The sequence below is a fragment of the Canis lupus genome, chromosome 17 (genome assembly GCF_003254725.2).
Source record: "Canis lupus dingo isolate Sandy chromosome 17, ASM325472v2, whole genome shotgun sequence".
In the NCBI taxonomy this organism is placed as follows: Eukaryota; Metazoa; Chordata; class Mammalia; order Carnivora; family Canidae; genus Canis; species Canis lupus.
The window spans coordinates 58,649,054-58,668,394 of NC_064259.1; the positions used below are offsets into that span (position 1 = coordinate 58,649,054).

Here is a 19,341-nt window from a genome sequence, read left to right on the forward strand (position 1 = left end):
TTCACATATAAAACTTTGGGGAATGCTGCTAAAGACAAAAATAGTTAAGTGATGGTTTAAGCATGATAGTGGTACACTACCAAGTATTTTAGAAAGAAGTCTGACAATAGTGTGGAGGATGTTAAGAATGAAGACAGAGCTAGTTAGGACGCTATTACAGTGGTCCAGTCCAGAGATGATAAATGATTGAGAACTAAGGCAGTAGATATGGACAGGACAGATTAAGTAGTTTATATAGGAGGGGCACCCAAGTGGCTCATTTGGTTAAGTGTCCGGCTCAGGTCACCATCTCAGGGTCCTGGGATCCAGCTCTGTGCTCAGCAGAGTCTGCTTGAGGATTCCCTCTCGTTCTCCCCTTGCTCCATCCTTGCTCAGATTCTCTGTCTTTCAAAGAAATAAATCTTTTTTTTCCTTCTGATTAGATCATGGTAGGGAAAAGTTGAGGATGGATCTAAGATTCTAACTTAGATAGTTGGGTAGATAAGAATCTGAATAACAGGGGCACCTGGATGGCTGTGTGGGTAAGCATCTGCCTTTGGCTAAGGGTGTGAGTCCCACATGGGGCTCCCCTAGAGGATCCTGCTTCTCCCTCTGCCTATGTCTCTGCCTCTCTCTGTGTCTCTCATAAATAAATAAATTCTTTTAAAAAGTCCTAATAATAGATTTGGGGAGAAAAAAGAGGAGCATATATGAAATAGCTTTTATTTTGAATATGAGTTCAAAGAGCTTGTGTTAATACATTTAGGTGGTGATGTCCAACATGTGGAAATATAGATGTAAAAGCTCAAAACAGTGAAAGAAATAGATTTGAGAATGGTATGTATTATAGAGTTGAAGTCACCATGGTGGGTAAGATTGCCAGTGGAAATGCATAGAGCTTCAGGTTGTGATCCCGGGGTCCTGGGATCGAGTCCCGCATTAGGCTCCTCACGGGGAGCTTGCTTCTCCCTCTGCTTGTGTCTCTGCCTCTCTCTGTGTATCTCATGAATAAATGAAATAAAATAAAAATAAGATTAAAAAAAAAAAAGGAAATGCATAGAGCTTGAGAAGAAAGGACCAGTGAGAAAATCTAGGCTCCTGAAATATCTGGAGAAGGGGAGGCAGAACGCCTTCCCCCAACAGAACAATCTTATTTCTACTACCCGAAAAAACACTAATCAAAATTCTTTTAGTGTACTTGTAAAAGAAAGGGTCATTTTAGAGCTCCTCTGACATATAGGTCTCAAGAAAGAATCAATCTGGCTCACTAGACAAAAATCTGTTTTTAATTGTATAAAATACATAGGAAGTACTAAAATGGTAAGTAAAATCTTTAACAATGAAAGTGGACAGATAAGGGAACAATTTTTCTCAAGTTCTTTGGGATCTTACTGGTTGTTATTTGAGAAAAATAATCCAAGAGGTGCAAGAAAAAGTTCTTCCCATAACTTACACCTCTTCACACTTCCCAGAGAAAGGAGCATAGGAGAAATGAGAGTTTATGATTTCTGGATTATAAATATCAATAAAAGCTGAATAGACATACCTACTATTTAATGTAGGAGCCTCTACTCCAACTCTATATGAGCTTCATGGTATACAGACATGGGGCTTAGAGAATTCAAGGAGGTCCCTTTCAAACACTAAAACAGTTGCTAGACTCCTTACTGCTGATCCCATATGTACTGGTCACCAAGATGATTTCAAAAGCAAAAAAGCAGACTTTCATCTTGTCCCTATCTAGTCCAAAACAGTAAATTGTGGCCTATTTCCTAATCTATTTCTAAGAACAAAGTGTATCATCATTAAATGAAAAGTCCAATTGCAGAAACATGAAACTCCCCAAACACATTTTAGAAAGTGCACTGAACTATCATACAATATAAAGGAGATTATAGAAACAAGGGGAAAATACATCTTTGAGAGACCTAGAAAATTTTCTCCCAAAGAGAAATGCTTTAGCTATACTCAAGATCATTTATCTCCTATTTCACCCAGGAGGGGGTGGGGGGAGGGAGTCTTAAAAACACAAATATTTAAAAAAAAAAAACAACAAAAAAAACCACACAAATAGTTGATCATCAAGTCTCTTTGCCCTCCTGCAGTCTCCCAAGGTTCCAATTAGGAAGTGCCATAATGCCAGGCTCATTTCCCTGATGGACTCATGTTCTCAACATGCAATCAACATGGAGAAAAGAGAAAAAACTGAATTTATGGACATCTAAGGTGGCAACAGCAGCAACTTTGAGGGAGAGAGAGAGGAACATAGCCTTCACCAAACAGGACAGCTGTTTCCAAAGAGCAAAATGATGGGAGGAGAGAGAGTAGGGAAATATGTTTTCCCTTTTACCAATCTCTGCAGGCAGGAAGGTCTAAATACTGGACTCAACTAAGCTGGGTGAGCACAGGAGGAGGAGTGAAAAGGGAATGTTGGAAGATAAGCAGCTTCAACCCTGATCCCTTCTGGAGCACAGAATACATCAAGAAAGCTAGTTTACCAGCGTGGTATGGTATCTATGCCCCAGAGGCATTTAGGTGATAAACACCGATGGACTGTGTTTCTAATTCCTCTCCTCTTTCTGGGAAGTTCCTCAGGAATGATTTTAACAATAAGACACCAAATTTCCACTTCCTTCCAAATAATAAAGGAAGCCTCAAAATGAAGTACCACTTGAAGTCAGAGGAGGAGTAAGATAGTGGTGGGGAGTCTAGGACAGGAAATACCTAGTTACTGAAGAACAACTCAGTACCAAGTAGGCTTAGATCAAGATAACAAAGCCAAAAGCTTCATACTCATACCCTGTTTGGAATCCATGAGAAAACAGGATAAGGGTGAGTGTGGGGCACATAGTCCTTATTCAAACTCCCTGTTATATGATAAGAACACTTTGTCAATCACCTTGTGCTACTGAAATGACTACAGAGTTACCAGGAGTGTTAAGAGCCAACAAAACTCTGAAGACAGCCTGCTCTTCTTACAAAGTGGAGTGGCAATGTTTCAAATGAAACTACATCCAAAAACTAGAAGAAAAGGGATCTCTCAGCAAATAGGAATCTGAGTGTAGAATTTATACATATATATATATATATTTATACATATATATATATATATTTTAAAGTATAAAATATATATATATGTAAAAGTATAAAATTGAGGAAGTATGTACAGAAATAAACTAAGTCTTAGAAAAGACATTATAAAAAAAGGCCTAGAGAGGATGGGGAGTATATGAGTGGATACCTAGCAGTTGGAAGAATGCATATTGCCCAACTGCCCAGCAGCCAGCAAGAGAATATCTTTCTTCTCCTTGTGGAAACGCAGCTCCTTGCCTGCCAGCCGGGCTTCATCCAGCTCCCGCTCAGTAGAGGCCAGCTCTCTAGACAGTGCCCCTGGCACACTTTGCTCCCGGCTCACCCAGTCTAATGCCATTTGGTGGCGAATATCATCATCCAGAGCCCGGTGTGAATAATGAGCCAACACTTCCTGGAAGGGGAGAGGAAAAGGAAGATCACTGACAAGGTCAGGGTTCATACCCCATTGACCCAACAGGACTAGGAACTCTTAGCCTTGGTGTCCCTAAGTGAAGTGAAGTTAGCACCCGCGTCCTCTAAGGAGGTTCTTTTTTTTTTTTTTTTTAGAGATTTTATTTATTTATTCATGAGAGACAGACAGAGAGAGAGAGACAGAGGCAGAGGCAGAGGGAGAAGCAGGCTCCATGCAGGGAGCCTGACAGTGGGACTTGATCCCTGGTCTCCAAGATCAGGCCCCAGGGTGAAGGCAGCACTAAACTGCTGAGCCACCGGGACTGCCCTCTAAGGAGATTCTTAAGGGAAACTTCCTGGTGGGTGAAGCAAGGCAGGCAAAAGAATCACAGCTAAGATCTTAATAAGAAAGATAGGAATGAAGAGGGCACTTTAAGTGAGGCTTTCAGTATTCACAAACTGGTAACTATAGGCCTGCTTATTTCTTTTTTTTTTTTTTTTTTAAAGATAACCCATCCAGGTTTCTTTTGTTTTTAATTTTTATTTATTTATGATAGTCACACAGAGAGAGGGAGAGGCAGAGACACAGGCAGAGGGAGAAGCAGGCTCCATGCACTGGGAGCCCGACGTGGGATTCGATCCAGGGTCTCCCGGATCGCGCCCTGGGCCAAAGGCAGGCGCCAAACTGCTGCGCCACCCAGGGATCCCGGCCTGCTTATTTCTAACAGAACAGCCACTTCAACATAGTCCTCCTGCCAGACTCTTCTCACCTATAGGACCTCTTACCTGACGAGAGCACTGTCTTTCCCTCATGGCCTTAAGGCTGCCATTCCAGTGCAGCAGTTGAAAAACTGTCATTAGTTCCTGGGGTAAGAAAATATGAAGTGTCAGGACAGTGATTTTATATTGAGAGGTTGCATCAGAATTACATGGGGAATTTTTTACAAAATGTATTTATGTGAGTACCTCATACCAATTCTGATATGCCCTTTGGGAATGGAAGGTACTTACATTTTAAAAAATAGGACACATAAAAAAAATAGGACACATATAAATATATATATATATATATATTTATAGTAGGCGATGTTTTCAAATGAAACTATATATATATATATATATATATATATATGTATTTGCATATGTTGATCCATGTTATTAGAGCCAGAGAAGTACTGGAATAGTACCTGGAACTCCAACATTGACTTGCCCTTATTGGATTCCAACATGAATCGGAAGGCACCAATCCCTGTATTTGGGTTGTCAGCTTCCTCCCTGTTGCCCTGTAACAGAGGAAAGGAAAAGACAAATAGATTTCCAATTGGTATTATCACCTCAAGCAGCACTATCCAGTAAATATAATGCAAACCCCCAACCTAATTAAAAATGCCGTGGATGTCTGGGTGGCGTCTGACTTTTGGTTTAGGCTTGGGTCATGATCTCAGGGTTGTGGGGTCCAGCCGTGTAGGGCTCTGCACTCAGCATAGAGTGCGCTTGGGTTTCTCTCTCTCTCCTGCCCACCCACCCTGTGCACAGTGCAAGCTCCCTCTCTCTGAGATAAAAAAATCTTTAAAAAATAACATTTCCTAGTTGTCACATTAAACAGGTAAAACTAATTTTAGTAGCATGTTTTATTTAAGCTAATATATTCAAAATATTATTTTGACTATAGTTAGCATAAACGTTTTTAATGAAATATTTTACATTCTTATACTTAGGGTTCCAAAATCTGATGTCTCTTTCATGCTTACAGTACATCTCAATTCATACTAGCCACATATGAAGTGCTAATAGCTACATATGGCTGGTGGCTATTCTGCTGGTCAGCATAGACCTAGAAGACTCCAGAGTCATCACACATATTAACACAGGAGACAGAGGTCAATCTAATTTTTCCTATCTTACAAAGAGGGAACATTGGACATAAAAAAGAGTCTTGATTTAGCCAAAATAACAAAATGAGTTCAGCATATAGAATTGGACTAGCCTAAAGGAAAACTGGGCAAATGCATCTTATTATATTCTTAAAAGATTTTATTTATTTTTAAAAGATTTATTCATTCATTCATTCATTCATTCATGAGAGCCACAGAGAGAGAGTCAGAGACACAGGCAGAGGGAGAAGCAGGCTCCCCACAGAGAGCCCAATGGGGGATTCGATCCAGGGATCCGGGATCACACCCTGAGCCCAAAGCAGACACTCAACTACTGAGGTGTTGAGCAGCCACCCAGGTGTCCCAGAAGATAGTAAGTTCTTAAAACCAAAATTGGGAAAAGCAGAATTTAAGCTCCATTTTTATTTTGGATTTATTTCTAAAATTCCATAAATCTTGAATCAAAGGTTTCTAGATCCCAAAGAGACACAATGAAGGAGGCAAAATATCAACAAAAACATAAACATACACATAGAATCAGTGACTGAGACATAGGAAGCATGTAAAACACAACATCGCCATAGAATAAACAGAAAGGGGTACACACAGGAAAGAAAACAAGAACTCCTGCTCTGTTTCCCAGTGATTTACAAGACTTCCCAACCAGCCAGTTCTTCCAAACCCCATTCTCTTTTCTTTCAACTCCCAGTAACTTACATTGAAAGATGCCAGGGCCTCAGAGACACTCTTCTCAATGAACTCATCAGTGATTCTTCGGGAAGGATGTTCATTAAACACAGAGTTCATCAGTGCAATCTTTGCAGCACTCCTCCGGGCCTCAGCTTTTGTGGGGCAAAACTAGGCAGGGCAGAGAGAGAAAATACATATGTCCGTGTGTCCGAGAAAGGGGAAGGAACGCTGGGAGTGAAACACTGGGCTAGAAGACACTTGGACAGTGTTTGGATAAATCAGTTTGTTCAGCACACCCTCCAAAGTTTGTATTGTAAAATGGTTGAAGCATTTGGAAACATAATTTTCATTCAACATCCTGAAGTCATTAAGGAACTGGAGACGGCGATAGCTCATACCAAATTGAATCCAGAATGAAGAAGGCTGCTGAAGTCAGCATTATAATCACTGGATATAAAAAAAAATACCACAGTTTAAACTGTAGACAGAATTAATTACTCAAAAGCCAGATTCTGACCAGCCTGTTCAAAATCTGCAACTTGTTCTCCTGTTTTGTGCATAGGCAAGATTTGTTTTCATCCCTCTAGATAGCCTAAGAGTAGAACAAATCTGTGTCTAGGTTGCTTCTGCAGAAGAGACCTCTACTCTCCACCAGAAGCACCCATCTGGGATTGTTGGGCTTCACTTTTAGCTTCGAGCAGGCAGTTCCCCCAATAATGCAGTGAGTCAATGACCTATCCCTGAACAAAGTCCAAGGTCTGAAGAACGAATTTATAGTCTTTTTCCCCCATTAGAAGCAAGGAAGAGAGGGGTAGGAAGGGGAAGGAAAGCTGCTTGAACAAAGCAAGTAAAACTAAAAGTTAACTCATGTTTTTTACATTGAATCCAACATAGGTATCATAGAACAAGTCTGATTTTCAGAAGTATTAAATCCTTCAACCTCAAATCCCCAGACACCATAGCATTCCTTCATAATTCATCATCACTGGCGACCTCAAAGGCCTCTGTGCCCTCTGTCATTTATGATTAGGATTTACAGGAAAGGAAGAAAGGAATGTTACAGTTTTTAAAAGTAGATCACGGGATGCCTGGGTGGCTCAGTGGTTGAGCATCTGCCTTCTGCTCAGGGTGTGATCCCAGAATCCCAGGCTGGAGTCCTGCATTGGGCTCCCCGCATGGAGTCTGCTTCTCCTCTGTCTGCCTATGTCTCTGCCTCTCTCTCTCTCTCTGTCATGGATAAATAAATAAAATATTAAAAAAAAAAGATCAGGATATGTTTGCTAATTAACTACCCTTAGTATCAATAACTCCCAATTTCCTTTAGCTAACAGGTCTCTCAGGATATGGTGCTTGGTGCATTAACCCTAAGTCATCATCTTCAATTTCTCTATTCGCTGGTCTGTCTCTACTCACTAGCCTGCTGCTTATTCTACAGTATGGTGCTATTCCTGAAAAGTCATCCATGAAGAAAACCAGCAGGAGAAATTTCACCTGCCAAAATGGGTATAAAAAAGTACAAGCTAAAAGAGGCCAAGATAGATAATTCTATTCTTTGGGGGAAAAAATCAAATTACTATAATGGTCCAATTATGGACATCACCATAAAATTATCAAACCCTTACTCAACAGTAAGATATGGTGAGAGAAGAGAGGAGAGATCTTATTCTCTACAAGAGAAAGTATAAACATTAGTCATCTTGGGCATATATTTATTTTCTTGAAATGGCTGGGGTTCTGAGGTAAAAAATTTAGTTACCATATTTGAAATGAAATCTCCTTAGGATTTTTCTGTGTGTGAGGCAGGAACTGAACTACAATGGCCCTCATTCACGCCACGGATTTATTAAGTGCCTTCTCTTTGCTGGGTGATGAGTTGGTAGTAAGGATTTAAAACTGAACAAGAAAGAAGACACACACTATCTCTGCCTCCATGGAGCATAATCCATCAGGTGAGATAATCAATTATGATATGTTGTAATAAGTGATATGGGGCAGCCTGGGTGGCTCAGCGGTTTAGTACTGCCTTCAGCCCAGGGCCTGATCCTGGAGACCCAGGATCGAGTTCCATGTCAGGCTCCCTGCATGGAGCCTGCTTCTTCCTCTGCCCGTGTCTCTGCCTCTCTCTCTCTCTGTGTCTCTCATGAATAAATAAATAAAATCTTCTAAATAGGGATCCCTGGGTGGTGCAGTGGTTTGGCGCCTGCCTTTGGCCCAGGGCGCGATCCTGGAGACCCGGGATCGAGTCCCACGTCGGGCTCCCGGTGCATGGAGCCTGCTTCTCCCTCTGCCTGTGTCTCTGCCTCTCTCTCTCTCTCTCTCTGTATGACTATCATAAATTAAAAAAAAAAAATCTTCTATATAAATCTTATTTATTTTTAATAAAATCTTTAAAAAAATAAGTGATATGATAAGGGAAGTTCAAGGTGCTATGGAAGCACATGGCAGGGGTTATAACTTTGTCTAAGGGTTATTCAAACCATAAAAAGAGAAAAAAATGTCTATTCTCTAAATTCCTGTTCAGACTCTAGTTGACATTTCAGCAGGCTACCTTCCTATGGGGAATGTAAAAAGTCCATCTTTGATGACAATATTCACACTAGTCAATTTTTTTAAATAAAAACAATCCCACAGCATTTACTGTCCTCTGGGACTAACATAAAGGTAATCAAAACAATGCAAACAAATATTTTAGAACTGCACTCCCAACAAAGGACATCTAAAAAAACAAACTACATGGCCTTCTCAAGAATTCTTCACTTCATTGATTGTTTCTAGTTGGAGACACTTTGGAGCAGGGTAATATTATCTCCTTATAGTATGACCCTACCCCATTGTTTTCCTGACTTTGTTTTAGAATGAATCTCTTCGGGCAGCCTGGGTGGCTCAGCGGTTTAGCGCTGGCTTCAGCCTAGGGCATGATCCTGGAGACCCAGGATCGAGTCCCACATCAAGCACCCTGCATGGAGCCTGCTTCTCCCTCTGCCTGTGTCTCCGCCTCTCTCTCTCTCTCTCTGTGTCTCTCATGAATAAATTAAAAAAAAATAGAATGAATCTCTTCGGCATCAACTAATAGGAGGCTGGCTCATGTACTCGTCAAAACCAATGATACACCCCTCTATCTTATGTTCACTTGCTCACAAGCCACACCTGAATCCAGGATCTATTGTGCAAGTATCTAATGATGAGGTTGATAGGCTGCACAACACCTTCTGCACTTTTTGGCCCGGGCCATGGTATGCCACGGTCCAAGCTGACAAAGTCCACTAGTCAAATTTCTTATTACTCTATAATAGCAACCACTCGTCATACATCACAGTTCTTTCAAATAATTGTAGAATGTTAGCACTGGAAAGACTTTAGAAATAAACTAACCTATCTCCTTCATGCTATAGATGGGGAAACTGAGGCCCAGGGAATTTATCTGACTTGCCCTGCTGGCAGTGAGGGGAATGAGAATTTGGATCTTCTAACTCAGATGAGCACTATTTTCACCATACATAGTTCTTCCCCTTTGACCTCTTAAAGAACTCAAACACTACTTTCTTTAGTAATTGCCTATGAAAAAGTCCTGGGGGTAGGGAATATTATTTTGTGTTCTCAAAAGAGATGGCAGGAAGTTGGACAGATTAGAACATGGGGAAGGTGCTGGTAGTCTGACACACTGAGTAAGGGCATATTCATCATCACTCCAATTCAAAGTGGATGTGAGTTTTTACAGGCTAAAGAAAGGCTAAATGAACCTCAGATGCTTACCAGAATGATCTGCCCAGAATTGGTTCAGGCCCTCAAATATGTGATTTCAGACAGAGATTTAATGGCCAAAGTGATGGAGAGAACCACTACTAGCAGCTAAGCATTTATCTTTGCTACTGCCACCTTGGAACTCTTACCTGGAAACTCCCAAAGCAGCTTCCCCCAGGCAGAGTGACGTAACAGACATAAGGAGGGCTGTTGGAGGGAACCATCTCATAAACCACCAGAGCCCCATTCTTCAAGTCTGCCCCACGGGACTGCTTCATCTGCCAGAATTCCTGAAGTGCCTCCACCACATTCACTACAAATAGAGAAGCAGTTAAATTCAGCAGTGAAAACATATCCAAAGTGGTTCTGTGCTTCAGTACGGTATCTGCAACCTGTACCTCCATTAAGAATCTAACCTGCCTTAGTTCCCTAACACCATTTAAATACATTTAAATTAATAAACCTAGACTGTGATTAAGGGGTTTGCATAGCAAGACCAGAGTATGCCTGGCCTCTCTCCACCTCTCTGGTTCACATTTCGATTAGTCCTGAACACCAAAGCTGAGTAACTTGAATACTGGAGGCAGAGTTTCCAGGTTAGCAGACCATTATCCCTGCTTCATGAAGTGCAAGTTGATCATTCCACAATTGGTCAGGTGGCCTAGAATAATAATTTCCAGCACAATAAGAAGTGCATTTACTGAACATTTCCTGTGTGTCATGCACAGCTATCAGGGCTTCACCTATTTAATCACAAAAGCCTTATGAGGCAGGTACTTTCATTATCCCCATTTTACAGATGAGTGAAAATGAGACATAGGGAAGTTAAACACCTTGCCCAAGGATGTAACAGCTAGAAAGTAGCAGAGTAAGAATTCAAACTTAGGCTATCCTGGTTCCAGAGTCAATGTTCCTAAACTTTGAGCAATCCTGCCACTCACAGAAATGTGACAATGGCCCTTTTAGCCATCGTCAAGTCTATGCTTCAGGTGAGCAAACCTATAGCCAGAGTCCTTTTCCATCCTGGAATATTATGTATATGTACACACTAGACTGTGTGTGTGTGTGTGTGTATGTGTGCATAAATTTGTCTTCTGAGGAGTTCTCTAGGTAAAAGAAATTTTGGGAGGAACTGTATATTGAGAGACACTCCTTCACAGGTCTTTTGTAATCCTTTTCCATCTTGCTAGGTATGCCAGGGTTTGAAGGACTTGGCTGCTCTTTACTTGGGTCATTTATCATGACTGTTTGCAGCAAGAAACCTGAGGGATGAGATAATGTCTCTCTCTAGGACAAAGAACAAGCCTGCTCTCTGCTTGTTAGGAAATGGCAGAAAGCTCAGCATTCCTCTTCTGTAATGCAACCTATGGCCTATGCAAGCATGGACCTTAGCCCTTCACATCAGACTTAGGAGGCAAGAGAAACTGATGCAAACAAATCTGATGCTTATGCTACCTGCTGTATTATGAATAAGAAGTCCTTTGTCTCTGACCCAGAAGTCTCTTGACTTCTGCCACCATTTGTCAAACAGTAACCGGCTAACATATTAGGATAAAATCAAACCCCAGACTCAAAACACTGTATTCCATAATAGTCCCCTTGTCCCCCAATACTTGGCTCAATCATTGCACAAATATGTATTGAGTACCTACTCTGTGCTAGACTACGTGTTGGATGCTAGGCCATAAGAGCGAGCAAAATCATACCCTGTTCCTTTTCCTTATGCAGTTTACAGCCTAAAGAGGGAGAGAGAGAGATTAACCAGAGGACCTCGAGCAAATGAAAAAGCGCTATAAAGGAGTTTGGTAAATGATAGGAAATGTGATAGGGGCATCTGACCTCGTTAAGAAGGTCAAAGACAGCCATCCCGACAAAGTGATATATAAATACAGATATGAGCACAAATTCACTAGGCAAAAAGGTGAGAGAATAGGGATCTGAACAGAAGGAACAACCTATAGAAAGGCTCTGTAGCAGCAGAGAAGATGGCAAATAAAAGGGACCAGTGTGTCTTGAGAAGAGAGAGTGAGGGAAAGTATAACAAGATTAGATTGCAAAAGTTAGCAGGGATGAGACCAAGTGGACCTTGCAGGCCACATCAGAGTACTGGATTTATCTTAAGAGCAGTGGGAAGCCATTGAAGGGTTTAAGACAGGAGGATGAAATCAGTTTTCTTTTGGAAAGGATCACTTTGTCTGCAGGGTTCCCAATATTTCAAGTGACTTTTTATTTTTATTTTTTTAAGATTTTATTTACTCATGAGAGACAGACAGAGAGAGAGAGAGAGACATAGGCAGAAGGAGAAGCAGGCTCCCTGCAGTGAGCCTGATGTGGGACTTGATCCCAGGACCCTGGGGATCACGACCTAAGCCACATGCAAATGCTCAACCACTGAGCCACTCAGGCATCCTTCAAGTGGCTTTAATAAAGGACTCACAATAATAAATGATCACATGCATTCTCCAATATCCTCCAACATGACACTCTCTACTCTTAGTTATGAGGACTCATTCATTCTTTCATATTGTGTTAGTTTAGGTCTGCCAAGGAGAAGATATCAAGATTGGATACACAAGCAGATTTATTGGGGAGGAAGTAGGAGAAGGGAGAGGCTTCAGACCATGCTAAAGGTCTGACAACTGTAGAAAGGGTGTGTGGGAAGGAAGGAGATCTGCATGTGAGAATCTCCGTCAGCAGTGCAGTTCCAAGAAAGGTTTGGCCAGGCCAGTAGGAAGTCTACAAGCCAAAGGAAATCCACATCAGGATGTGCCTGAGTTAGTGCCCATGCTGGGCTCAGTCACTGGCTGGGGGCAGCTTGCACGATGTGTGGCTTCAGTGCAATGTGGTGGTGGACACAGAGGGGACGGCAGCTTAAGGCTGTCAGGCAGTTATGCCCCTGCAGCAGGAGACTTGAACAGCACATTTGTATGGCTGCTACACACACATTAAGCAGAAATGTGAGCACATAATATGTACATAGCTCTATTCTAAGCATTAGAGATGTAAAGATGAATAATACACATTGCCAGCCAGCGAGGCATTCAAAATCTAGTGGCCAATAACTGTTATCTCACCTGCTCTGCAACTGAAGCAAGCCCTCCATGTATCAGCTGGAGCTTGGATGCCACACAAGCTCTTTCCTAAAACCCTATATTTAACTGACTTTTTACAATGTTCATTCTTCCATTAAAAGGCAGCATGAAAAGGAAACTCTGTCTTTCCCACCCTTAGTTTTGGCAGGGGCTCTTCAAAGGTCACTGCTGCCCAGAAAGCTTAGCCATCTTTGTTCTTTCCATTGAGATCTTTTCAGCCCCAGTTCCCTCTCTGAGACAATTTAGCACAATGCACTGGGTGACAGCTTTCCTGACATGCAAACAAGGGAGAATATTGAAATAAAGAGAAAGGGGAGGAAACCATTGTAACTGGGAAGGTCCTATTAAAAAGCATGTATCCAGTCTACATCCAGTTAAATCTCTCTTGGCACACAGTACAGGACTATTTTTTAATGATTACTCAAACCCAAAGGAAATAGGGAGTCTTGTTTTAGAAATGGACAAAATTGAAAATTGTGCAAAATGATCAGGAGAAAAGCAATAAATTGTGATCCACGTTTGAAACTGTTCACAGACTCATTGATTTTTAGAGGTGACAGGTATTTTGGAGATCATCTAGTCCAACACAGGTCACAAAAGGGGAAATGACCTGCTTGTGGTCACATGCTATGGCAGAGCCAGGGATTGAATGTAGACATCCCGATGCCAATGTTCTTTCCAATTTGGGGATCTTAACCCAGCATCCAAGATCAGGTCCATGACTGAGCTTCATGGGAGATCACAAGTCCCCTAAAATGCACAGTGAAATAGTACATGTGTGTAGACTATAGGGGGGGTGCCCATAGTTTTATCAGATTTTCAGGGAGGAACCATGCACCTAGTGGTTTACATGAGGATGGTTGAAGAACTGTGAGGTGGGAGGGGGCTGGCAGTGATTAAGACATACACATGTGACAGCTACAATTGCTTTTTAGTAGTAATTGGAAGATGCTGGGGTAAAAGACAAGCAAGACCAAGGTTCCAAGGAATATTTAAATGCTTGCCCCATGATGTTGAACAATAACAAAAAAGAATAATTCTGGTTTGGGTCCTTCGGAGATAAAATACAAATGTCGAAGTGCGATGAGAGATACAGATGAATCTATCTACCATACAGTGAAATCATTAAAACAACACATTAGGGGCACCTGGGTAGCTCAGTCCATTAGGCAGGAGGCTCTCAATTTCAATTCAGGTCATGATCTCAAGGTCCTAGGATCCAGTCCCTTGCGTCCCCCACATAGGGCTGAGCTCAGCAGGGAGTCTGCCTGAGATTCTCTCTCCCTCTGCCCTGCCTCTTCCCATGCACATGCTCTAATAAATAAATAAATCATTAAAAAAAAACCAACACCTGAAATTACAATAAAAAAAACTTTATGTCATAGGGATGCCTGGGTGGCTCAGTGGTTGAGCGTCTACCTTCGGCTCATGGTGTGATCTGGGAGTCCTGGGACAAAGTCCTGCATCGAGCTTCCTGCTGGGAGTCTGCTTCTCCCTCTGCCTGTGTCTCTGCCACTCTCTGTGTCTCTCATGAATAAATTAAATCTTTAAAAAAATTGTCATAAAAATAAATACAATTTTGTGGTGAGGGAGCACGGATAAATAGCTAATGCAAACTGATAGGTGAATGGGAAGGTTCTCGGTGATCAAATAAGATAGCGAGAATAGGCTGGCCCTGCTTAATTCACATTATTATGAAGACAGAGAAGCTGGTTAACAATATTCCATCTGGGATCCCTGGGTGGCGCAGCGGTTTAGCGCCTGCCTTTGGCCCAGGGCGCGATCCTGGAGACCCGGGATCGAATCCCACGTCGGGCTCCCTGCATGGAGCCTGCTTCTCCCTCTGCCTATGTCTCTGCCTCTCTCTCTGTGACTATCATAAATAAATAAAATTTAAAAAAAATTAAAAAAAAAAACAATATTCCATCTGACATTTCCTGTTTCAACTTGGGGAAACAGGATGGCCCAGTGCATAGACTCATTGGAAGGGAGGAATTGCAAAATGACAGTGACTTTGGGCGAGGACTATAGGAGGCTGAAAAGTGCTCCCTGCTAAGATGTCCATGCCCTAATCCTTAAAACCTGTGAAGGTTACCTTAGGTGGCAAAAACTTGGCAGATGTGATTAAGGATTCTGAGATGGGGTGATTATCCTGGAGTATCCGGGTAGGGACTAACTGCAATCCCAGGGGTCCTTACGAAGGGGAACTGATAAAGCACAGAAGAGGAGAGGACAGTGTGAACATGGAGGCAAAGATCAAAGTGATACAGTCACCAGCCAAGGAATGCTGGCAGCCTCCAGAAGCTGGGAGAGGCAAGGACACAAATTTTCCCCTAGAGCTTCTGGAGGGGGCACAGACCTGTTAACACCTTGATTTTGGCCCAGTGATACTGACTGTGGACTTCTGGCCTCCAGAACTGTGAGAGAATCAATTTCTGTTGTGGTTAGCCCCCAAATTTGCAATAATTTGTTAGAGCAGCTGCAGGAAACTACTACAGAATCTAATCCAATATTCCAAAAATTGGAAATATTCAGACTACCAATTTAACTCCACAGTCACTTGTAGACAAAGAAGCTGTCTGTGATTCCGAGGAAAAAGGAACAACAACTAAACAGAAAATATCACACAAGTTTCATTTGTTCAACTTGGTGGAGTAGCTGGGCAGCACTTCCAAGCATGTCAACATACTGTGATATAAAGAGAGAGCAGTAATTCAAAAACTACACATTTAAGGAGCGCAGGGCAGAAGCTCCAGACCAAGGAAAGTGACTTGATCAATCATGCCAGTGTTAGAGATTGTCAGCTGTCAAATATTAGAAAGGGACCACAGGCCATGTGTAAAAAGGGACAAAGGAAATGGGAATGTGACGAATACCTAGCATCTGCAGTTCTCCAAGGGTTTCCAAATGCATAATAACAGCAACTACTCACTGAGTAGTACTAACTATGTGCTGTGAGGCTTACACTCGTTTTCTCATTTAATCCACACAAAACTATCAAGGTAAGTTTCTAATAGACATTTTTTAAAAAAGTGAACAAGTTAAGGCACCTGGCTGACTCAGCCATCAGGGTGTGCAACTCGTGATCTCAGGATTGTCAGTTTGAGTCCGATGTTGGGTGGAAAGATTATTTAGCAACAAAATCTTAAAAAAAAAAAAAAAAAGTAAACAAGTGAAGGCACAGGGCACAGTGGTAGACCCAGGATTTAGAACCAATGTTTGTTTCAAAGCTGACCCTTTTTCTATTGCCCTATCCTGCCTTATTGCACCATTAATCCTCACACATACTTGTGAAGTGGACTGTGAGCTCCATGAAGATGGGGACTGAGTGTCTTGTTCGCCATGGCATCTGGTGATCAATAAATATTTGTTGAATGAATGAAGTAGGTGGGGCCTAGAGAGATTAAGCAGTTTATTCAAAATCACACAGCCACTGTTTGACAGGATGAGGTTCTCTGATTGCAAACCCTATGCACCACAAGCTGATTAAGATCCTACAGCATACTGAGTTATGTGTGTATCTTAGGTGGAGCTTGGTGTGTGTGTCGGGGGGAGATATAGGACAAACAGGTGAAATAGCAGAAGAGTTTTCTTTTTGTGTTTTTAAATAAATGCTGAGGTCCTACATGGGTACAGGTAAACCTAAAGGTGGAAAAGGTGAATTTAGAGCAGTCAGAAAGAAGGTAAAGAATGTGAATTGAAGATGATACAGTAAAGCATTGCTGTATCAGATAAAGGTCTAGGCAAAGATCAAAGTAAATTATATTCTGAGGGAATAGAGCCAGCCCCCAAATACCATGCCATCAGTCACAAGGGTATGTGGGCACATGCCAATGGCAGTTTTGCCTATTAATCGAAGCAGAATAAGTGATTCCATGTGGTGAAGGGCTTCTGAGCCAAATCGGCAGAGATTCTGCTTGCCTGAAGCTGAACTATCTGCCAAACTCTCCCAAAGTACTGGCTGGACATCCAGACTGGAAATGAGAAACTCAGGAATAATGAGGAGTGTGGTGGGAGCTAGGGAGGTTGGAGGAAGGAATTGTCACAGAGTCTGGAGCCAGGGTGATTGCTCTTTGTCAGTAAAATCCCCTTGCTCCTTCATCCTGTCTAAGGAAATGAAAAAGTTTTTACAGGACACTCAGTTTGGATGCCAAACCAGAGGCTCTCTAGGTAACACAGACAAGAAAAAGGGTACACTCTTATATAATTCTAATAAACACCTGTAAGTTTCCAAGAGGAAGGGTTCAGACTTAAGGAACTGCTCCTATGCTCAAAGGCAAAGACCTTCCATTGATCTCAATTTTAAAAAGACTGGAAGCAGCAGGACAATAGCTGATGACAGTTCCATCACAAAACCCTGTTAAATCTAGGAATTATATGAGACAAGTAATTATATTTCCCCATGATGAATTTCAGAACACACATTTCTGAATGTGCGTTTACATTCCCAGCACTTAGCAGAGTGCCAGCCCCATGGCAGGAGTTCAAAATGTTGAAGAACAAAAGGAATCTGATGGTAACCGTATCGTTGGGCACATATAACACATCGAGCTAAAAATCTGTTTTCCTTGGAATCTTTGCGTTTACACTGTCTGGGTCTAAGAATGAGAGAAAATGAGAATGAGACATGTTCTTTCCAAGGAAATATGAACCAATAAATTTGAGGTAATATTCATCATTTTTTAAGGTACCTATTACGTGCTAGGTGCAATATCTCATTTAATCCCCCTCAAAACCCTTGGGGAAACTGAAGCGTGGTGAAGTTAAGTCACTTCCCCAAAAACACAGCAGGCAAGTGACAGAGATTTAATTTGGGATTCAATCCATGCTTGTCTGACTCCAAAACCCGCATATGCTCTTTTCATTACACTTTCACAGGAAGAAAAAAAAAAGTCACTACTGTCCATAGAGAAAGCCCTACAACCTTTCTCTGTATTATTGTCCAACTAGAAGGTTAGAGATGTAGTCACTTCCAGGTCAGGCAAGATTTAACCAAACAGAAAGAAGTGATGTCTCAGGAATTCCAGACCTAAATTCTATATCCCACACCCCTGACTATTATTGTGTCTTGTTACACTATAAATCTGGAGCTCAAACTCAGGAAATTCTACACTGATTAAACAAAAACAACAAAGAAAATCCTCACATTCCCCTTCTCAGAAACCCCAGAAATTAGGCATGTGTAAGAAGAAGATTTTTAATGGAAATAGGTTTCTGTCTGGCTCATTTCCACAGAATTTAACATTGAGTGAGCCAAGGCCTTGGATTTATCCTCAGTTCCTGGGCAAGGGCCAGGAAAACAGAGCCAGACAGACAGAGAGACCAGAGTTGTGAGGCTCCATACTAAGAGACACCAAAGTGAGGTACTAAGTCACAGGAAGCTGGTTTGGGCTCAATAGTATAGTTCCACCTTTAAAAGCACAATTATAAGTGACTTGTGAAGGCACCACCTAATACCCCAGCAAGTCTGATGTTGCATTGGAAATTTCAGAGTGAGAATAAGTAAGAAAAGAATTCAAAGGTCAAGATTAAGGAGATGGAGGGGCACCTGACTGGCTCAGTTGGTGGAGCATGCGACTCTTGATTCCAGGGTTATAAATTCGAGCCCCACGCTGGGTGTAGAGATCACTTAAAAAAAAAAATTAAAAATCTTAAAAAAAAAAAAAAGGTTAAGGAGGTGGAGTAAATTAATGGAGGAGCCCAGGAGTTGTGGAGATCAGAGGAAAGGGTCTGGATGAGAAATATCTTGGGTATGAGATAAAGGATAGGACCCTACACAATGGGGACTGGTCCTCAAAGGCAAAGGGATGTGAAGGTATTAAGCTACAGGAAGAATTGCATTTCTGAAGGAGAAGAGGCTGGGAAGAAAAGATGGCTGTGTTTGTAAAAAGGAGTCCTTGGAGAATATAGTAGTAACTCAATAAAGGGGAGGAGGTGAGAGGTGTGTATGAGCTGTGCCTCTGTATGTGTGTGTGCGTCGCTCAGAAGGAAACTCCCCAAAAGGAAATGCATGTGCGGGCTCTGCGCCAGGAAAAGCGATCCGGAGGACTATGGGAGCAAGGCTCCTTCCCAGAGGGTGTCCCGTAGGAGGCCAGACCCGCAGACTCACCTCGGCCATAGCCCTGCGTGTGCTTGGCGAAGCTCCTGACCACCGCCTCCACGGCCTCCCGCAGCACGGCTGGGCTGCCGGCGGCGCCGGGGGGCAGCGGCAGCCCGGGGGCCCCCGACAGGAGCAGGGGCGGCGGGGGCGGGGCGGGGGGCGGCGGGGCGGGCGGGGGGCCTGCGGGGGGTGTGGCGGCGGCCGCCGCGGCCCCAGTTACCCCGGGCCGAAGCGCTCGCAGCGTGCCCCTGCCGCCGGCGCCCACTCCGGGCTGCAGCCGCTGCGCTCGCATCGTCTCCATCCCGGCCGCCCGCGGAGCAGCGGCCCGGAGCCTGCCAGCCTGGCGAGCTAACGGTCCCAGCCAACCCCGCCGGCGAGCGCC

At 42.6% G+C, this 19,341-nt stretch overlaps 1 protein-coding gene across 2 annotated transcripts; it reads right to left on the reverse strand.

Moving 5' to 3' along the window:
- Window positions 1-686: 686 nt before the first annotated feature.
- Window positions 687-19,341, reverse strand: LIX1L (limb and CNS expressed 1 like). Of its 2 annotated transcripts, none has more exons than XM_025453230.3 (7): window positions 18,969-19,341; window positions 9,917-10,080; window positions 6,054-6,194; window positions 4,650-4,745; window positions 4,249-4,326; window positions 3,221-3,463; window positions 687-972 (listed from the first exon to the last, which is right to left on the reverse strand). In XM_025453230.3, the coding sequence occupies exons 1-6, from the start codon at window positions 19,258-19,260 to the stop codon at window positions 3,221-3,223; spliced, it is 1,014 nt and encodes a 337-aa protein (XP_025309015.1). In that variant the 5' UTR covers window positions 19,261-19,341; the 3' UTR covers window positions 687-972. The 2 variants fall into 2 exon arrangements, with proteins under 2 accessions (XP_025309015.1, XP_025309013.1); XM_025453228.3 differs by having other exon boundaries at window positions 687-980.

Bases quoted from the DNA above. Each gene is read 5' to 3' on its own strand.
- LIX1L (XM_025453230.3), bottom strand. From the start codon at position 19,260: ATGGAGACGATGCGAGCGCAGCGGCTGCAGCCCGGAGTGGGCGCCGGC. The intron at 6,195-9,916 runs GTAAGAGTTCCA...TGCCCTGCCTAG, and splicing joins GCTGCTTTGGGAGTTTCCAG to TTTTGCCCCACAAAAGCTGA. The intron at 3,464-4,248 runs GTAAGAGGTCCT...CTCCCCTTCCAG, and splicing joins AAAGACAGTGCTCTCGTCAG to GAAGTGTTGGCTCATTATTC.